The 22,111-nt window shown below is 29.2% G+C and overlaps 1 protein-coding gene across 12 annotated transcripts in view; it reads left to right on the forward strand.

Moving 5' to 3' along the window:
- Positions 1-22,111, forward strand: part of nuf (rab11 family-interacting protein nuf) — a 119,154-nt gene that overhangs the window by 26,663 nt on the left and 70,380 nt on the right. For 6 of the 12 annotated variants that reach the window (XM_036358288.2, XM_036358285.2, XM_036358296.2 and 3 more), the window contains one exon: positions 1,525-1,569. The exons of 2 other annotated variants lie outside the window; for them this stretch is intronic. In XM_036358288.2, the coding sequence (XP_036214181.1) occupies positions 1,525-1,569 (45 nt within the window). Of the gene's footprint in view, positions 1-1,524; positions 1,570-11,293; positions 11,713-17,220; positions 17,730-22,111 lie in introns of those variants that run through there. 4 more of the 12 variants (XM_014233013.3, XM_036358311.2, XM_014233010.3 and 1 more) reach the window with 3 other exon arrangements.

Here is a 22,111-nt window from a genome sequence, read left to right on the forward strand (position 1 = left end):
TGCGACTGCATTAGTTAATGGTGTCTATAAATGTCAAAGTGACAACTCGCCATTTCTTAAGTTCATTATTTACTATTTTGCTTTCTGTTTGTGTTAATTTTCGCCAAAAGTTTGCGTAATAACTTAAAGACTGGTTTACTATATATGCAAATGTCAAATATACATACATACATATATTTATATAGTACATATTATCGGTATACTGTCATATGTCAGTTCGTTTCCCCAATATGCCGATCACCTTCGTTTATATGCATGCCTACATATTAGTACCTGCCTATAAACAAACTTAACTACATATTGTTTAATTTTCTATGCCAGTCAGATATTTTTTTGCTTTTGTCTGTCTGTCCCTTTGTCTTCTTGCTTATTTGTTAAATTATATATACAATATACGTACATATATACACCTATCCACCAGTCTGTCTTACTTTTACAAAAAACTGGTTTTCAATTTGAATATGTATTTTAGTTATGTTTAGGTCATAAAATAAAGACGAATATCGTTTGTTGTTTATTTTACTTCGTTTATATACTACTTTCAGTCATAAATAAGTTATTTGTTGTCAAAAGAGCGGTAATAGTTACGGCAAAGAGCGCGCAAGATCTTTTCACTCATATTCTCATTGATTAAAAAAATATGCTCAAGAGTGATTAAGCATTGCAGCTCTCTTTTCGTTATACTCTTAAATAGTTGTCATGCTCTTTATACCGTAAACTGGCTGAAAGTTGGCGAAACTATCTTAAGTTGTAAGTTAAGTGGTTTACTTAATTTGTTAATAGTAAAGCTTGAACTTTATACCAAAATGTTTAGGCCTTTTATCATGCTTTAATTCTGGAAATCTTGGTGAGGAGTTGCACTCTAAACCATAACATAATAAAATCAATATTTTGTTAATTAAACATATAAGTTAAATATAATCATTGTATTGACGCAAAAATTGCTAAAAAATGTTCTCTCGTAGTTTGACACAGATTTTAAGCATTTCCTGTTAATTAATTCCGTTTTGAAATATTTTCTCAGCGTTTTCTGGCGGAAACTCGACTATATTTTGTTTATAAATCGGACAAGATTTTTTGAAATAAAATTGTTTATAAAATGTGATTTGATTTGAGTACCAACTTCTGAGATCATACTCTCTAGATCTCTCTAAAACCGAGTCTCTTTCTCATTTGATAACTTAGAGAGAAAGGAATTCTATTCTATGCCTCCACGAAGACAACAAGCAATCGATTGCAAATAGTTGCTTGTTTAACTGCCTATTTATCCAGAATATAAGCTAGATCCCCTATAAAATAAATGATAGACAATAAGGTGACTCCAACCCGTGCTTATTGGTAACCTTAAATTTTATGTACCCATTTCATAACTGATTTTTCTTCTTTCATATTTTAATTATATAATAATTTTCGAACATCTCACAATTCAATATACATTTTACCGTTATAAAAACACTATTTTTTCTAGCTGTCCACTGTACTGTTTTAAAACTGTTAACTGATTGATTCATTTATTTGTTACAGCAATCCTGACAGCCTAACGAATCGCCGTTGGGGTTCGATGAGACAGTAAGCAAAATTTTACTAAAGCAAACCAATTTTTATACCATATATGATTTATATATAATCTTAACTAAATATCATAATCAGCACTTGTAAATTGCTTGCTAAATTATCTTGCTTTCGTTAATATTAAAATGATTAAAATTTTTTATTATTATTGCACTGACATGAATGAAAATTGGTTGAGGTCATTTTTTGCTTTATAAACTTAAAATGCACTTATATACTTGTATTTAGGCATATATACAGGCATATACTATGTGTCTGAATATTTTTAACCGCCTGCATATTATTTTTGAGCAATAATTATATATATACATACATATTTGTATACTCGATATACCTTAAAAATGTACATAAATATTTTTATATTACATTTTTTTTCTTATAATTTTGCATGTTCTTCTTACTGAGAAAATAATTTTTTTTTTTACAAACATTTTTTTTTTAACATATTTTTTCTTCACAAACGATTTTTTTTCCATAAAAGTATTTTTTTTATTTACAAAATAATTTTTTTCATTCATAAAAATAATTTTTTTCTTCACAAAAATATTTTTAATTCATAAAAATATTTTTTTTATACTAACAAAAATAAATATTTTTTTTATACAATAACCTTTTTTTTTATTAAAATATATTTTCCTTTTAAAGAATATAAATATAAATAATTTTTTGTTCTTGATTAAAATATTTTCTTTCTTTATAAATATATATTTTTTTTCTTTATAAACTTTTCCTTCAAAAAAATATTTTTTCCTTATAATATTATTTTTTTCTTTATTAAAATATTTTCTTTCTTTATAAATATATATATATATATTTTTTCTTTATAAACTTTTGCAAAATATATTTTTCTTCGCGGACTCCTTAATTCTTACATATTTCTTTATCTATGCAACTTCAACTTATTAACCATCAAACCGCCTTGTATTATAAATTTTCTCCTCGCCCCAACATACATATTTACGCCATCGTTATCGGCTTTTTTCAATTAACGCAAGAGAAAAGAGAAATGTGCGCTCCTCTAATAAAAATGTCAACTTTGTATTTTTCTTAGTTCCACGCATTTTCTTCCTCTGCGCTTATTTACAATTATTTGTGTGATAATTTCTGCTGGCCAACGATGGACATGTCGCAATTTCCGCCTGAAATTAATGGTCAATATATTGACCGAGAAGTGGCATTGCGCAATCGAAGTCAGCAAACGGCATAAATAAATGGTGAATATGTGCTGTTGTTGTTGTTGGTGGCGCATAGCGGCGCATAGAAAAAACTATACAGAGAGCAAATAGCACATATTTTGCTTGCACTCCAATGTGTCTGCGTTTAAGATCGCTTTCGGAAACGCTTAGAGCTAGATTAATTGCTAACGATTCGCTGGCGCTGTTGTAATCAAGCACGCGGTATTAGGTACATGCTGTTCTTGTTGTTGGTATATGAGTAACTCTGAAAGTTAGTAACATATAACAAATGTATGTTCATATACATATGGTATATGTATATATTCACTTTTATTTACTTGTTTCATTTTTGTTGAATTTGCTTGCAATGAAATGATTTTGTTTTCAATTCTGATGATATCACTTTCGAAATGCTTGTATTAATGATTTATTCTATTCAATTTTATGACATCAGCATAATTCTCAGGCGTGCATATCTTCAAGGCCATTTATTGAAGTAATTGTGATAATTTGTTGTTATATTCTTGGTCTTTATTGTGCGAAAATAGACTGTCCAAAGCAGATGGGAAGCAGATAACGGAAAAATTATTTTTCTAAAAGCGCTCAGTGCGCGCTGTCAAACCTTCGAATTGGTCTCTGATAAAAGTCACTCATACACTCAAGATCAAATTTGACTCGGACTGGTACTGGAAAATCTCCTAAAATCGCTCGAAGTTCACTTTTAAGGCATTACGGGAAAAAGCTTGTTGGAAATAAATCTGGATTACTAGATGACCAGTGGTGGCCACCTGTTTTAGATAATCGTTGCTGAAAGCTTTCATGATATCGTAGATCTAGAGGGATTTCGGAAGAAATTAAATACCTTTTAAAGATTCTCTAGAATGTACACTAACCTCACTATCCATTGACTTATAAATGGACGTAGCCAACGGTTTTATATCGCCTTAAAACTTCTGTTGAACTTTAATGGGAGGCTTTTCAGAAATATAATCAGTATTTGAAATGAACGCTTTAGGTGAATCATGGTTTCGAACAATCCCTTGTAAATATGTTTCTTCTTTCTATCTTTAAAGTCTACTCAAAGCTCCAATTGCTGGCTGAAATTAACTGTAGCTACAAACAAAACAATAACCAAATCATAAATATAAAAAATATTAACAATGATCAGCTTGATTAAGCCTGCCAAGAGCTACAGCTTTAGTGTTATTTGGAATTGATCCAATTCTGTTTAGTACTACAAATTTTTGTCTTTCATTGTTTGCCCGACGGCGAACAGATCATTGGAATTTAGAACAAACGCATTTAAAGTTGCATAGCGAATTTCATGGCACTCCCCTTTCTCATCTCAACGAAAGACCAAAAGCTGTTGAGCCACAAGCAAGCAAGAATATGAGACGAAGACGCAGAAGACTTCGCAAGCCATTGCCATGACAACTTGGCCCTTCAGTCTTAGTGCTCTTTCGCCAACTGTATACTTATCAGCTTTCATTTTGCTTAACAATAGTTTTGTTGTAGTCCGAGACCGGTTCCTAAGTCTCAGAAAGAATATTTGAACTGTGTGATGAGTCAAGGAAAAACGTGTAGGAAAAAAGCAATGAAGGTGAGTAGTTGAACGAAGCCCATGTAAGTGAAGATATTGCATTGAAGCTGGCCAGCCAACAAATAGATCGCTTTGTTCAAGTTCCAGCTTACGGGAGAGTGCAACAGTAGACTCCCCTGTATATATGAAGTACATACTACTACGGCCAGAGCAATGGCCAAAGAATCAGTTAACAACGGACCTTTTTCTCGAAGTGCTACACGCTTCGTTGGTTCGCATTTGTCGCGCTGCGGCATGCAACCAGTGATGGTGGCGGTGGTGTTGGCAATGTTGCTTGCGTTAGCTGCCATTCAACAGGCTGTTGCATGCGCTTGTTGTTGTAGTGCATATTTTTTGCTCTATGCTTTTGCCACCACAATAATTATAAGAGTTATGTATGTAGTTGTTTGGTGCAGTGAAAAACCACAACTGCAACAACGTCATCATTGTCAGCGTCATGACATAGGAATGTGAACGTGCGCGCATGCGCTGTTAAAAACCCGTCGCGGTTGCCTGTTTGGCTTGGTGATGGCATGAAAGTGTGACGGTTGCGTGGCAGCGGGGAAATGGTTGGTTGGATAGTTGGTTTGGCAGCAAGTTATGTCGTTTGTGTATCACACTATGTTGGCTTCTTGCTGCGGTGACGCATTTTTATGCTTTTATCCACTTTTCAGTTATTTTTCAAAGCTTGGTTTTGATGCTGTTGAATTGCGTTAGCAAAAAAATAAATAAAATTTCAATAAGTTTCTTAATTTTATCTACTGTATGAAAATAATACCTCAACTCACTTAACTTTTCTCCATTGAACTTGTGAAACGGGGTAAAAAAATATATCTTAATGTCAATTGAAGCTCAATTTATATATTTTTAGGTTCAAGCAGATTATTATAACAAATATAGTGCTAAAAACTTACCATATGTGGATCATTGTTTGATAGTGAACTTGTGGAACACTTACAATATTCGATTGATACGAGCTCGTATAACAAATTCTAACAAACACTAATTGTTCAACCTTCCAAAAACTGACAACTTTAACCCACCACTGAACATTTACGTGTAAATGAACTTGTGGAACAGCAAAGCTGTTAGATGGAATAATGAAAAAGATTTGAAGTTTAAATGCACCTTAATTGAGAGAGCTTCGCCAAAACAACCACAAATTTCTATCATTAACTCCTCATTAAATTGTTAGTTTTCGTGGCGAGCTGTATGAATGGGAAATTAATGATGAGTAATGATTTTGTGCCACGAAATTATGTTGCCTTAAGCACAAATTGTTAGCATTTTCTATTGTCAAAGCTGCGCAGCATAGGTTTTCCGTTGCTCTTGACTTGGCACTAAAACGTAGAAGTATGCAGCTTCTATTACTATTGTTTATGGGAAAAGAATTACGTAAATTACTTAATTATACATAAATAGTAGACAAAGTTTAATAAATAAGAACCTCATAAATAACGATATACAGTTACTTGAGCCATTTTTTAAACTTTGTTTAGTAGTCAAAATAGTATAAACATAAAAAAATGTCTTTCATCATGCTTCTATACTTCGACTTTAGTACTAGGGTATACTTTCCCACAGTTTTGTTTAGTTGCTCGCATTTTTTGTGTAGTATTAATATTATACTTGAAATTTGCGTCGCTTTTTAATGACACATTCAGCCGCTTTCATTTCATGGTAGACTGAGCTGAGAAGAGTCTTGAAAGTATGGTTGATAAATGTGTTCCATACTCTTTCTTGCATTTCTTATTTTGCGTTTTACTATGTGCATGCATTTTTGTTTTTCATTAGTCCATCATATGTAAACAGCTTTCGTTCCATTAAATGATGATTAGCTTTGCAATTTGTTGTTTTCGCAATGTTATTACTATACATAAGCTAGAATTTTATTTTTGACTACTTTTCTTAGTGCTATCTTATTCTTATTTCAGCAAGTTAAAGTTTTCTTACTATTTAGAATGCTCTTAAATTTATAAAATATAGTATAACAGCTGTTTCAGCCGCTTTAATTATTTTAAACCAGTGATATAAGTGCTCATATTGATAAACTTTGAGTCATGCGCTGTTTCACAAGTTCACCTATATGAATTTCATAATCTAAAGCGTTTCACAAGTTCAATTACTTAAGTATGTGTAATTACCTAAGGTGTTACTCAAGTTTAGTAAAATTCCTTATAACTTTTAAAGCAGATCTGACTTATATTGTCTTAGTTGATTAGGTCAAAAGCAGGTATTAGATTGTGCTTTTTCTAGACTGAATGTGTAGTTTCAACTATAATAGATTGTTATTTAACATATTTTTCAAAACTTAGCTTATGGTTCGCCAAAAATATATGGACCTTTTGATATAATTTTAATTTGATACAAAAAAATTTTGTCTTCAAAGACACCGACTACTTGCAAGAAGTTGTGGCAAGGACAACTATTTATATCTAAACTGTATTTACCCACTTTCTGTTAATTAAAATTGCTGAATTCTATTAATTAATGGCAAAAATTAATTATCCATACAATTTATAATGCTGAAACATTATCAAAATGCGCAGCTGAGGTTAGGTGTGATTGTATATTTATATATGTATATGTTTAATTTTTCAACCCATTTTAATGCAGCAGTTTAAAAAATTAAATCAGTTGTTACGAATTCACCAATGCATTGTTGTTCACATATGTAAGTATGTAGGTATTTCTAGTATTTCTATTAACTCCCCACTAAGTCAAGGCTAATAAAAACTTATAGTTAATTGAGCCGTAAAGCCTAATTAATCAACTTATTGAAAATAAAAAAAAATATATACCATATATTTATTTATGTATATATATTTATGTGTATAATAGTTAAAATCAACAATATACAAATATAATTAATAGATACAATAAATTAATACCAATTACATAAATTAAAATACAGGAGTTCTTATTAACCATAATCCGCTAATAATCCCAATTTGCATTATTGCATGTCAATAAATTTACATATTTCTACATAAGCATGCACATACTCATACAAATAAATATATCAAAAGTCCACCCAAGCATATCATAACATTTTTACACATTCACATATACAATCAAATATACATGTATGTATACAGCTACAATTTTCCCACACTTGACAGTCACGTAAAACGAGTTCCAGTGCACATCTTCGTTGACTTCTCACCGCCTTACATGGCATTGTTGTCTACACTTGAGTGACTTTTTCACAGGTACGAGCAAGAAATTATGCGGCAAAAAGTATAAAAAATCGCAATACAAAAATAAAACAAAAAGAAAAAAACTTGTACAAAGCATTCATAATTCCTCAACTAAAAAAAATTTACTATCATGACGCATGCACACAGGTGCTCCTTTATGTTTTTTCTTCGATAATAGCAAAATTGTGCATAATTGCGTAAGTAATTAGCAAATGTGAAACAAAAGCATTTAAATTTGTTGCAATTTATATGGGAGAATAATGCAAATAGTGGGTAATCGTACTGCAAGTGCTAAAGGACGGTTTATGTACAAGTATATGTATTCGTATTATATGTTTCCACTTGTTTTAAGCCAAGCTAAATTCCTGGGTGCACTCGAGCAAAATATTTTATAATTGTGAGAATATATACATAAATTCACATAATTATTAACAATCCTTATGGCTGGGAAACCAACCAAGTTTCCAGATTTTCCGCGAAAAATACATAAAATGGAGTTCTCTGTATTTATATGTAACCCTTAGATCATTTTATCAATTATATACAGTTAAATAGATTTTAATATTATATAAACACTTTTAGCATCGAACATCCACCGTATAGAGATTTTATTACATTTCACGAATGCGTCAAGAATGGACAGCAAATTAAAAACCTCTTAATGAGGAAAAGATGCAAGAGTGTAAAAAGTTGTTATTTTAAATATATGTTATACTTTTATACTGGTCTAGTTTCAAAATATTTATTTTTGTTTAGGGTTTCCAAGCAATTGAAGTTTTAAAATTTGAATGTTGTTTCGAAAGAAATAAACCCATAATCAAAGTGTTTCACAAGTTCGCTAATAGAAAAAATTGATCCAACTGAAGTTTCACAAGCTCAAATACACGAATTCTTTCTTTTTGCTAGTTTTTTTTGTTTTAACTTAGTTTAATTTTTATGACAAATATTTAAAAAGTTTTGGAATTTTTATTTGTCTTGAAGGCACCGACTGCTTGTAAAAATGATATTTACCCACTTTCTGTTAATTAAAATTGCTAATTATTGAATAAAATAGTACTTGACTAATTAATTTATATTTTTCAGAGGGTGGCAATTCTGGTTAAAGGTTTTTTATCTACATTTTTATAAAATACTTTTTATTTCCTATCAATTGCGTTTTTTTACATATTTAAATACATTTTATTTCTCAAACAAGTGGCAACACTTTCAAAAATATCCAAACTATACTGCACTGTTCTCCTGGTTTCCGGAAACTTTATATAAAAAAACAAAAAAAATGTATATGCAAAAAAATAAAACAAATAAAACAAATAAAACAAAATAAAACAAAATAAAATAAAACAAAATAAAATAAATTAAAATAACATAGCGTGGCATAACTGAACATAACATTAAAGTTAAAAAAAAATATATATATACCTATATATATAAAAATCCAAAAATTATAAAAAAATCAATAAAAGATTTAGAAAATCTTTCCGTGAGGAAAAACTCCAATAATCAAATAAAATAACATAACATAACTTAACATAACAGAAAATAAAAATTTTAAATTTAAGAAAATCCAAAAAAATAAAGGGTAATTACAAATTTAGAAAATATTTCCGTGAGGAACAACTCCAATCAAACGGCGTTAGTGGTGAAAGAAAAATGGTGGCGTGAAATGCAAAACAATGTAGCGAAAAGGCAATGCAGCATAATAACAAAAAATAACAAATACAGATTACCATCCAAATGCATTGAAAACGTACAAAGAAGAAACATCCAAATATATAATTAAAAGTGGCAAAAAGTTTATTGTGCCGATCTGCAAGCAACCAGCCAACAAATGCCACACATTTTTGCATTGAAAAATCATTAAAAAAAAAGCAAAAAATGCGCATGTGAGCATCACAACACAGAAATCAACAGGCAATCAACAAGAAAGCCATACTTCAGCGTTGAAAAACAAAAGCGGAAAAGCAGTTATTTATACAGTAGTTGTTTATAGGCATTCACACCAATATATATATTTATGTATAAACCAATTTGCAATATGGAAATTTCCCCCATATCTGTGGAGATGCATCAATGGGGCGTAACGTGAAAGTGGGTGAGAAAAATTTAGCGTGCTAATGCTGAAATAATGAAAAGCAAAACAAAAAGCTTTGGAAACGGTAGCAACAGCTGGTTGAGCGATTCACTTTTTCCGCTTGCGTTTGCGTGTGTTTTTGTGAAAATGGAATGCGCGATGAATCGAAATGATAGGTGCACTATCAAGCCAGATGCTGCAAAATCATATAATATATGTATATTTGTGGCTGAAAGTGAATTTTTATGGAGCAGTTAGTGGTAGTTAAGTTTGAGAGCATAGCTATTTGTTGCGATTTTCTTCATTAAAACGATTTTTTTTGTAAGTGAATTGTGTTTCTTGTTAAATTTAGTAAATGAAAAGTTTTTCTGTATACTTTTTTGTTTTTGAATTTTGAAAAAATCAAACGAATTAAAGGCAAAATAAAATCATGCACATGGCGTATGAGTAATATTTCTTAACGTGATGGAGAACATAAACTACAATTCAGAGGAATGCCGTGTACTTTTTTTCTTGGTTCAGATTTTATAGTTACCGTTGCTATAACCTCGAAAACAGCGAGTTATTAAATTTTTCGCGTGAGCGTGTGGCTTTTAATATACGAGATCCCTGAATAAAAGATCTACCTGATTATTTAAATGGCCAATTGGCCATCGCGGTCCATACATATTATTTATTTATTTACTTTAGACACCAGATTGACTCTTAATATTGAATTCCAGCACCTGAAAAAATATAGTACACCCCAAGTTTGCGAAATGGCGCTCTGTAGTTTAGTGGATTCCATTGGTTCTGACATATAAGATTTTTAACTGAGAACATATTTTTGGCATCGTCAGTCGATGCCTTTTTATGAGAACATATGTCCGTTTTGGATTCTGTCATAGAGATCATTTTGTGCCTAACCACCGTACAGGCTTTCGAGGTCTCTCTGTTTTGGCAATGAACAATTAAATTAATTTTTGATTCTGGCTTCAAAGCAGAGAGATTTTTGGTTCGTAGCAGATATCTAACTTCTGGCTCCTTTATTGGAATTTGGAATATGAACCACTACTTCGTCGTGCATTGTATTCTCATTATTTTGAGTAAAAAAATACCAGAAATAACGGCACTTTTGTATGTGTGCTACGTATGTGAATGGCTTATGGTCAATATTCGTATACCAGCTCTCAGTTATTTTTGAATATTTTTGCCAGTTAAATATTTTCCATTTCTTTTTTAGTATTTTTATTATTTTTGCCATAAACAAATAATTTAAAAATTACCACATTTTTGCAAAAAGTCTTCACACACTCTCTACAAACCTTACATATATGTTTTTCAAAAATTTCCTAACGACCCTTTAATTAGGCTTTCAACTGCCCATTTCCGCAAATCGCTGCCTATAATAATTATGAACTGAAAATATTGCAAATACAAACATATCGGTCGTATTTAATTTTACAACCAATAATTCAACAAAAAAAATCATTACCCAGTCAACCAGCCAACCGGCAATAGGTGGAGGTGCGGCTCCGAACATGTTGCCTGGCATAGCGAACCGCAGCACGCAACAAGCACAGCAAGTTAGCTTTCGAAGCTTCAAGCTTTTTAACTGCTTTCAATATATTTTGCTATATTGTTATTGTTGCTTTTGTTTTGTGCATTGCATGTCAGCATTGTTGGCTTAAACCCGCCTCGCAACGTTCAGCTCAAACGTTCGAATGCGTTTGCAAATTTTAGTGTCGAGTTTGCGGCAAAGCGAAATGGTTGCGTGTGAATTGCGGGTTTAACGTGTGCGGTAGTCGAAGTCGTGTGCGTTTCGGTAAAGAAAATAAGAAAAACAAAAATAATAATAATTAAGCGATTTTTAGAATACTCAAGCGGGTAGCATAACGTGATCAATATTTGTGTATAATTGTTTATTTTGTGATTTGCAATATTTTAGCGCGGCGGCGAAAAAGTGCGAGAATTGCCGGCAAGCTAACAAAAAATTGTGAATTTAACAAAGCAAGGCAAATTATTTTATATAATACTTGACGCTAAAGTGCTGTGTGCGTGAAATATTCAGCAAATACAACATAAAGTTATTAGTGACGCCAGATTTTGCCGAAATTGTCGAAAGTGAAAACGAAAGTAGGTGTAATAAGATTTTCGACTTTGTTGCTGTTATTGTTATTAATGTTGTTTCTATTTCTGTTTCTGTTATTATTGTTTTTGTTTGTAATGTCTGCAAAAAAATTATGTGTAGCAGTGTTGTTGTTTTGTTGGCTATTTAGCTTCCTGTCGTGCCTCAGTGTCTAAAATCTCATTTTTATTTTGTGCAAACCGGAAGCATAAATGTGTTAACTGTTGATTCTTTTGTGGTTTATTCTTTCGCTATGATGAGCGAAAGTAAATTTTTATTAATAAAAGCATATATCATAGCGTAAGCAGTGGTATTATTGTAAAAAAAACGGTTTTAATAATAAAAAAGTATAAAAAAAAGAAATTGTGCAAAATTTTAGGGGTTCTTGGCAAACACTGGAAAAGTTTTGTAACACATTCATAGAAAAGATATTTTAATAATGAAAAATAGCAAAATTTAAAACAAAGAACTAAAAGTGAATAATTAAAAAAATAAATAAATAAATAAAGTATTAAATATGATAAATTTCTTATAAAAATACCTTGAAAATACTTTAATTATTGCAAAATAAAACTCAAATTATATAAAATAATTAGTTAAAAAATTAAATAAGTTAAAAAATAATTAAGTTTGAAAATATAAAGTGCTGAACAATTATTTTAAATCAATAATAATGAAAAATAAAATTAATAAAAAATTTATTGTTAAAATAATATCTGAAAATATGTTTCTTAAAAACAAAGGAAAATTTATAAAATTAAAATAAATGAACTTAGAAAAAATCAAATAATAAAAAAATTATGAGTTTAAAAGTTTTAAATATGTTTCTTAAAAACCAAAGAACAACTTAAAAAAAATAAAAACCTTTGAAAAAAAAAGTAAATAAATGAACTTAAAAAAATATATAACGTTTGCATAAAAAACGATAAATTAAAGTACGAAGATCAATTGATTAGATAAAAAGTTATGGAGTTTAAATTAAAAAATACTCTTAGAAAAAAAAATGCAAAACTTATAAAAATTTTAATAGAAAAATAATAAAATTTAAAATGAACATCTTAAAAACCGAAAAAAATTATATAAAAAAATAAATTTAGAAAAAACATAACATTTGCATAAAAAAAAAACAAAAATTGACTTTTAACAGTAAAACAGTAAATCGAAAATTATCGACTTTAAATAAAAACTAAACACTATAAAAAAATAAAAATTATTAAATTTTTAATGTAAAAAAATTAAATTTGTTTAAAAACGCAAAAAAGATTTATAAAAGTGTATCTTGATTGCATTTCACTTTAAAAAATTTTCTTTTTGTTAAAGAATGCCAAAAACGTAAATTGAAGTTATGTGTGAACGAGTACCACAGTTTTTGAGATTTCGACCTGAAATTTTGCACACATCCCTTTCTTCTCAATAAGCTGCTCATTTGCTAGCACCGAAGATATCGAACCACTATGCAAAATTTTTTTATTTTGCGAGAGATCTTCAAGATATATTGTATTGATTATTGTTTAAGGTTGAGGTGTAATCTCGGAATAAATTTTTCAGATCGAATCTGTGTAGCATATAGCTGTCACACAAACTGAACCATCAACATCAAGTTTATGTATGGAAAACTTTTTTAATTGCGAAGGGTATTATAACATCGCTTGTTAAAAAAAAAACAATATTTTAAATAAATTTTTATCAAAAGGTCTTCCTTCATTTAGTAGTAATTAACAATAAACCATTTTAAAACTGAAACAAAAGTTGTTTTTTGTTTAATTTTCCACTTGTGTTTCTCCAAACGATTTACCAAATTTCAAAAACTTAATTTTTGTTGCAAATGGTTTTGCACGCCGTTGCCTTCATCAATACAAATTCATTGTTAGTTGTGCCAAATATTTCTTTGGGAGTTTTGTTACGCCTTAATGACTACGACAAAATGCGAACAGCAATGAGTTAAATGTGCGCTTAGAGAAGCCAAAACTTAAAGAAAATAAAAAACACAAAAAAGCACAACTCATCATTAATGACTGACACCCTGCTGCGTCGACGCCTCTGCATTTACCATATATGTGTACATATATGCCTTTGCAAACATACATACATCTAAGCTGGTAGACACATACTTGTATATATGTCTATATGCATACATATGTGCGAAAGTTGCGCTTCAGTTTCTTGCGTCGCCGCGGCAGTGCGAATTGATTTTCGCGCCTTGTGTCGTCTGTGAAATGTAAAAATTAGTTGTGTGTAGGCCAAAGCAAAAAGAAAATGTGATAAAAATAAACAAAATGAAATAAAATTATACAATTTTATAAAAGTAATATGGCTGCCTTTGGAAACATGTGAGCGACGAAATGAAATTAAGACAAAGGTGTTGAAAACTAAATTTGGCAGAGAGCGAAAATTTTAGAAAGAATAACTAAAAACAAAAATAAAACGTTAACTGCGACTGCAATAAAGCTATAATATCCTTCACAGGTGCATTTTTTATAGCATAAAAGGGTATAATATGAGTGTAATTTGGATTATGGTCGGTCAATTTGTATGACAGCTATATGCTATAGTGGTACGATCTAAACATATTGTTGCAAGATTAAAGCATTGCATTGAACAATAAGCCATGCCAAATTTCGTGAAGATATCTCGTTAAATAAAAAAGTATGAAATAGTGTTCCGATATCGATGATTCCGACAAATGAACAGCCTCTTTGGCAGAAAATGATGTTTAAAAATTTTCAGATCAATATTTCAAAAACTGAGGGATTTATTTAAGAATGAGGTAACTTTATTGAAAATTTAATTATCTTCTGCATGCTAGTTTTTAAATCGAAGTTAGTGTAAATTAGTTTGAATCTGGCTCAAATATTTTTTCACAGAAAATTTAAATATAAAAACGTTTGTACATTTCTACTTTTTTTGGCTTAATTTCTGTCGACAAACTTTGGCCATGCGTCATAAGTTCCAAAAAATGTACGTATTCCTATGTTATAAACAAGCATACATAAAAATGCAGCCATAAAGCGTTTTTCATGCATATGTATGTATGTATGTACAAAAAATAATAATAAAAATACTTGTAAAAGAATATGTTAACTACAAAAATAATTAAATAGAAATTTGCTAACATACATTCATATATATACATATATATATATACATATGTATGTAGACATAGCAAATATAATTATTTTTGTGCGGCAAAAGTTGTATGCCTTTTTTGCATATCACAATTTCACCGTCAGAACACTGTGTTGATTCGTCATAGAAAAAATTTTTGCGAGGAAAGAAAAAAAGAACAAAAGTGGCAAAAAGCTGAGATGAAATCACATTGGCAAAAGCAGTGCTTATGATTATAGTCAACTATGTTTTAATACACATATACATATACATATATTTAAGCATATAAATATATATACAAGCATGAAAATGATGGTATTCGAAACTGTGTTAAAAAAAATAAAAAAAACAAAAGACAAAAATTAAATAAACTAATATATAATATAAAAAAAAACGAAAAAAAAATATATATATATAATGAAATAAGAAGTAAAAAACGGATAAAATGTATTTAAAAAAAACCTTTAGAAAAAAATTAAAAAGCAATTAAAAATTTTAAAAATTAAATAAAAATTAAAAATATTAAATATAAAAAGAAGATATAATATGAGAGAAATTTTCATTTATATAATAAAGTAGCACTTACTTCACTTTCGTACATAAGTATTTCTCCCGAAGATCTTATGTATGTATGTACATGCACATCTAAAATACATGTACAAAGTCATACTGCAATAAATATACCCAACGATATCAACTGCATTTAGTCCAAATGAGATAAAAAGCGAGATTAAATACACATATATGTATATATATATATTATATTTATCACGTTGTTAGCGCAAATGAGTGCAATTTACAAAGATACATGTGTAAACATACTTATAACCTACATACGAGTATATACATATATTCGCATAATTGAATGTATAAAGAAGTAAAACAAAGTTACACAAATTAACGTGTTTTGCTGCAAAATAAATCAAAAAAATGACTAAAATTCAATAAAAAATATGTATAAATTTTTATATGAGTACAAGTGCTTATGCCTCAACACGCGTGTAATTAGTTTAATTGTCAGGCTACGTGCCGTGAAAGTGTAACTAATTTTATGGTGCGTAACTAATGTAATGCCACAAAAAATGTGCAAAGTAAATGGCAAAAATTAGAAATTAAAACAAAATAATAATCAAATAAAATGAAAATGCACATAGAAAAAATAAAAAATATTATATAAAAAAAATCAATAAATATAAAGAAAAATAAAAAATCTTACAAAACCAAAAATATACAAGAAAATGTGAAGAAAAAGATTTAAAAATTATAAAAAAATATTAAAAAGAAATAAAAAAATATAAAAAATTATCTAAAAATAAATACTCAATTAAAAAGTAAAAGAATAAAAACTACAAAAATTATTTTAATGCCTTGTTTACTCTCCTACTTTGTGTGTTGTGGTAAGACCATGCGTATGAGCAACATCTTTTTAAGCAACGTAATGAACATTACATATGTAACGGATAATGTTAATGCTCTGCAAAAGGGGGCGAAACTACACTAAAAACATTATTTATTAACCAGAATCTCTATCTTCTAACAAATTTCCCACATTTACTTTCAAATCACGCCTCAAACTATAATGGTTTTCGCGGAATCACTGAAATGTATCAAAACGAAAAAAAGAAAAGTTATTTTCACACAATAAAATAAAGAACTTAAAATACCCTATGTTATGATTTGATTATAAAATCGATTTAGACTACGTACTACTACAATAGAACAAAAAATACTTTCTTGGTAAAAAAAATCTGAAAGCGCACAATCATCTAGCTGGTCAATATTTATATGCATTGCTATCATAGCCTTATCTAATAAAGGTACTTCAAGTTAATACGTGAACAAACAAATTAATAATCACAAGTGTCATACACATGTACATATGTATGTTTCTAGATAACGGTTATCAAACAGTACACATGTAATAAGAGCCAACTCAGGCAACAACAACAAAGATTGATATGAAATCTTAGCAACAATCTTCTTTTCACATTACTTTTTTTATAGAAATACCTTAAATTTAAATGAAAGGTTTTATATAATTTGATAAGTAGGTAAATTTATCAAAAAACCAACTAAAATAAAAAATTAATAAAATAAATACACTAAATAAAAAAAAAATTGTTTTAATTAAAAAAAAAATTAAAAAAAAATTTTTAAATAATAAAAATATTTAAAAAAAATTATTATAAAAATTGTAAAAATAAAGTAAAAAGTGAAATAAGAAACTAAGCGTTAACCAAAATTATAATTATTAATTAAATATAGTACATAAATATTTATAATAATTTAAAATAATTAAATATAGTACATAAAAAAAAATTACAGCAACAATAACAAAAAGATACCAAATATTTAACAATCAGGCGGTAACAACAAACCAATGCTAATAAAATTAGTTTTGACCATTACAGCATTAAAAGCAATAATAAGAACTGTTATACAACAAAAAAAATAGAACAATAGCAAAAACAAAATTAATAAAATCCAGCAACTCCTGCAGTTACAATTATATGCGATTAAATCTTCAACGCCCGTTAACAGCCATAACTACCATCTACAACAACAATAATAACAACAATAACTAACTACTAACAAGCGCCATCGTTGCACTACTCACACAATTTGCATCTCTCCTCAACCGCAGCTGTCAGTCATATTTTTGTGGCTTAATTTGTGCAACGTTGTTACCGGCGACACAAATTAAAAGTTGAACGTTACCACATCGCTGGTGAAAAAAGTGTGTGCCACAAGTTGCGGCACTAATTTATGTTGAGCGCTTAGCAGCAAAGCGTTTTAAAACTATTACTTATTTACTTTGATTTTTTATTTGTCGCCGTGTGCTACGCAATAACAAAACAAACGCTTAAATGGATAATGATTATTTTCGTTTTGTACCGTACGATCACAGTCACTTGCAGAAGTGCGTATACACAATTTTATTTAATTTGTTTGCTTTATATAATATTTTTTGGGAACTTGTTTAATGGCTTTCTGCTTATGATCTATTGGTTTTGGACTTTATTTGTTGAACATTATTTAAGTAATTATTATTATTTTTAATTATTAATTTCCTTTTTTTTGTAATTTATAAATTTTTGCATTTAATTCAATTCGTTTTGTTATTATGTAATTTACATTTTTTTAAATTAAAAATATTTTTATTATTATTATTATTATTTTTTATTTATTAAATTTTTTACGTGTTTTTGTATGGTATTGTCGCTTTTTAACGCACCTTTAATTTCTTTGAATTAGTTTTTTTAATTTTTTCATTTCCTTTTTCATTTTAATTTTTGTTAATTTGATGTTTTTAAATTTTTTTCCTATTATTTGAATTTTTAAACTTTTTTTTAAATTTTTTTTCGATTTTTATAAATTTTTTAATTTGTTTATATTAATATTTTTATGCGGTATTGACGCTTCTAAACTTAAATTTATTTTTATTTAAAATCTATGCATTTATATGCGTTTTCTTTCTGATAAGCTTCAAATGCTCAACATTCTCAAATTACAACCATTTCATAAACGAACACAAAATGTTGCCACGCTATTTGTGACATCAGCAATTATTTAAAATATATAACTATACATAAGCATTTATATGTCCGTCTCATTTTTTATTAACTCGTTAATTATTTTAATTTGTATGTGTTTTCCTCCTTTTTATGGCGCTTTTAATGGTATATATCATATTTCACCTTGCTAAAGGTCATACAGCTGGTAATATATTTTGTTATATTTGAAAATTTAAAGCAAAAAAATGTAATCTGAACAATTTGTTAAGTCAATTAATTTTATTTAAAAAGGTAGCATATCCAAGAGAAACTACAATAAGTAACGGATTCATTTAATGAGTTCATGGCTGCGAGTTTCGGTTATCAGCTACTTTGTATTGAAGTACATTTTAGGCATAAATAAATAAATTATATTATATATAGAATATTTAGGTAGACCTTTATTTGAGAGAAGACTTTTAAAGAATTACAGCTTCTTGAAAGCCAGAAAATCACATTTTTTTATATTATTTTTGAAGAGGCACTTTATTTAAATAATAAATAAAAATATTGCACATTTACATAATTTAATATACTTTATTGAACAACTATTAATTTTGAAAATTTTTGGATTTCCTTGATCCCGAAACCGATCTCCAAGAGGACTTCCAAAAATGGTGCATTTGTCAGATAAACTTGAAATTTTCGGAGAATACTCGATTTTCTGATTTTGATCGATATAATACGGACGAAACTCAGTTTCCCCAAAGAACTGTATTTATTACAGCACATAAGTAAAACTTTCCAAAGAAAATGAGGCCAGAGCGTCGAACAAGTTGTATTATCAATACATGATATTCGTTGTTGAAGGCAAACGTTGTAAAAAAAGGAGGATAAAAATTCACTGAGCTTCTAAAAGAAAATAAACTGAGATAGATTGAGAAAACATCAACTTTACGACACGTTGACGTTAGCAATGCTCAACTTTCCAGGTTACGGAAGGCAGTTAGCATCGTAAAATGACTGGCCTTATTACCAACGTTTGCCTAGTAAACTTAAATAATTATAATGCGGATGCTAAAAAAAGTACCCAGACAAAAACAACCGCTTTAAAAAATTTATTGTAAATTTCTCAGTAACTAAATTAAAAGGGAAAAAGTTAAGTACAAAGTTGACCTAAAACCAAACGCTTTTTACGATTTTTTGCAATTTTTGCCATAATTAAATTTTATTATTTTTTCCACTTAATGTACAAATATTTCCCGAAAAATGTGCTTTTAAATACGCATTAAATGATAAAATTGTCAAGCATAATAAAAGCCGCAATGAGAATGGTTACAGCAACGCCGCGCTGGACGTAACTTTTGCGCATTTGAGTTGGCGAATTTGAGGTTATGTAAGCTATGGCAAACGTGAAAGATTTGACCAAGTTACGGACATACGGACTTGGCTGACAGCTGATTATTTTATCTGACAGATTTCGCTTTCTATTTCTGATTTGTTTGAAGTGCCGTTATTTGCTTGCATTATTTATGGCTTTATATTCGCTGTAATAGTTTTTTAAATTAATTAAATCAATGAAATTTAAGCAAATATTTGGCGTATGTCACTACGAAATGCGCTCTCTCTATCTCTCACCCTCTCTCCCCAGTTGTTTGCAATCAAATAGTGCTAACAATGCTGCGATTATAATGCATTATTATTCAAAAAAAAAAAAAAAAAAAAAATTAGAACATATATTTTTTGTGGTAAATATTTTCTGATATATTTTTGGACATTTTTTATGCAATTTATATTGTCGGATTTCAATTTTTAGTTTCATTTTTATTTTTTCGTAACAGTTTCTGTATTTATTATTCATATATGATTGTTTATATTGCTTCATGTTAGTATTCCCACGTTTAAATCGCTGTTGCTAACTTTTCTGACTCAGTCATACCCACAAAGGTATGTAGATATGTTTTTGACAATTCTTTGCTAATTGGTTATGGCGTTGAAATGCGTTTTTCTTGGAAACAATGGCAAATACTTATGAGAATATTAAATGTGCAAATTCTTAGCAACATTAACTTACAACTACCAACCCTTTTTATTATGCGAAAATTCTTATTGCCGTGGGTAGTGACACCAAACTGTCAAAAATGTCAAAAAATATTGCGCCTTAATTTATTTGCATCGTTGATTTTTTAATATATTTGACAGCTGACCATCGATGAGAGAATTATGTGGTAGCGAAAAATTAACTGGTATTTCTACTGAATAAAATTGTGGTTAATTTTTATTTTTTGTTAGTGTAATTGGAAAAACTTTAATAAATACGTTTGCGAGGTTAGGTCTGACTTAAAGAATATTTTTATTTGTAAGGCTCGATTCCAAAAACGACTCTAAGGAATGCCGAAACGAAAAATAATAGAAAGAAAGTTCGGGTTGACTTCAGAAATATTTTGTATAATTTGTAAAGGTCAGTTCCATAAATAACTCTAAGAAATGGTGATTCGAAAAATAATGTGATTCGGCAAATAGTTTTGCATGTAAGAGCGTACTTGTAAGAATTTTGTTAGGTATTGATCGAAGAAATACCATTTTTAATAACGAGTTTTTAAGTCACTCTGAGGTGTAAACTTTTCCACAAACCACACCATTCTTTGGGAAGCCGCCATTTCGTCAAAAATCAGATTTTTGATTAGTCCTTCGATCATTATTTGTATTCTTTCATGGTTATAATAATTTTTTTTTTTGGTTTCTGTATATGAGATGATTTTAAGTGGAGAAAACTTTCTCAGTGCTATACAAAGTCTTACAGAGGTGCTCATGGAGATCAACTACAGAATCAAGGGAATTGAAAATTTTTTAAAATGAATCACCGATTAATAAAGAACATTATAAGTAAAAGTAAATTTTAATTTATTTATTAAAAAAAAAATTACAAAAAAGCCGTTTTTTTTACTTGCAAGAGGATATATATTGATTTATAGTATAAATATGGACATATCATTTGTCTGTATTTTGCATTAATTTGAAGCATTAGTGTCCAAGATATTGTTAGGTTAAATCACGATATCGGATCTAGAAAATATTGTTTAAAATAACTCAAATTTACTTAAGGCGACTTACGCTACTTTAACATATAATCACAAGTGCCTTCTTTGAACATTTCTATTTTATTTTACATTGCTATAATTTTTTATTATATTTTTTTATAGTAAATAACTGCTCATATAATATATATGCAAATATTAAGCGTTTTTGCCGTTCGCTCATTGCAGCCGATACTTTGCACGACTTAGCCATTATGAACAAAGGTGACAATATTAACAATCACAATAACTAGCTAGCTTTGCAATAAAAGAAAAATCGAAAAAAAATCTCAGCTTTGCATTGCATGCCAGCAAAATGAAAGCCATTTCTTATGCCACTCAGTATTCTGTTGATTCTCTTGGTATGTAGGGTTTCTTGAACTCTGGCTTCATGCGGCGTACCTGTCAGTCACCAACCAGCTGACAAACTGTTTTCGTACCACAGCTGACGTGCTAACTGGCAGACTGAGTCAGCCTGGACTTGCGGGTGTTTTTAATGGCATTTGTGCTTTGTCTTTCTTTGTAGACCTTTGAGTTGTTGATTGGTTTTTTCTTTTTATTTCAATATTTATTGCATTTTTAACCATAACAGCTCACAGTTTATATTTATTTGCCTACTTGGTTCCATATATACCTATATGCAATATTAGTAAGCTTTTGTGCCAGTTGGACTTGTTTCAATGAACTTTGCTCTTTTTTATGATTTTGCTTTATGCTGTCAGCATTTATTT

Source organism: Bactrocera oleae, chromosome 6, assembly GCF_042242935.1.
Source record: "Bactrocera oleae isolate idBacOlea1 chromosome 6, idBacOlea1, whole genome shotgun sequence".
NCBI classification, from domain to species: Eukaryota; Metazoa; Arthropoda; class Insecta; order Diptera; family Tephritidae; genus Bactrocera; species Bactrocera oleae.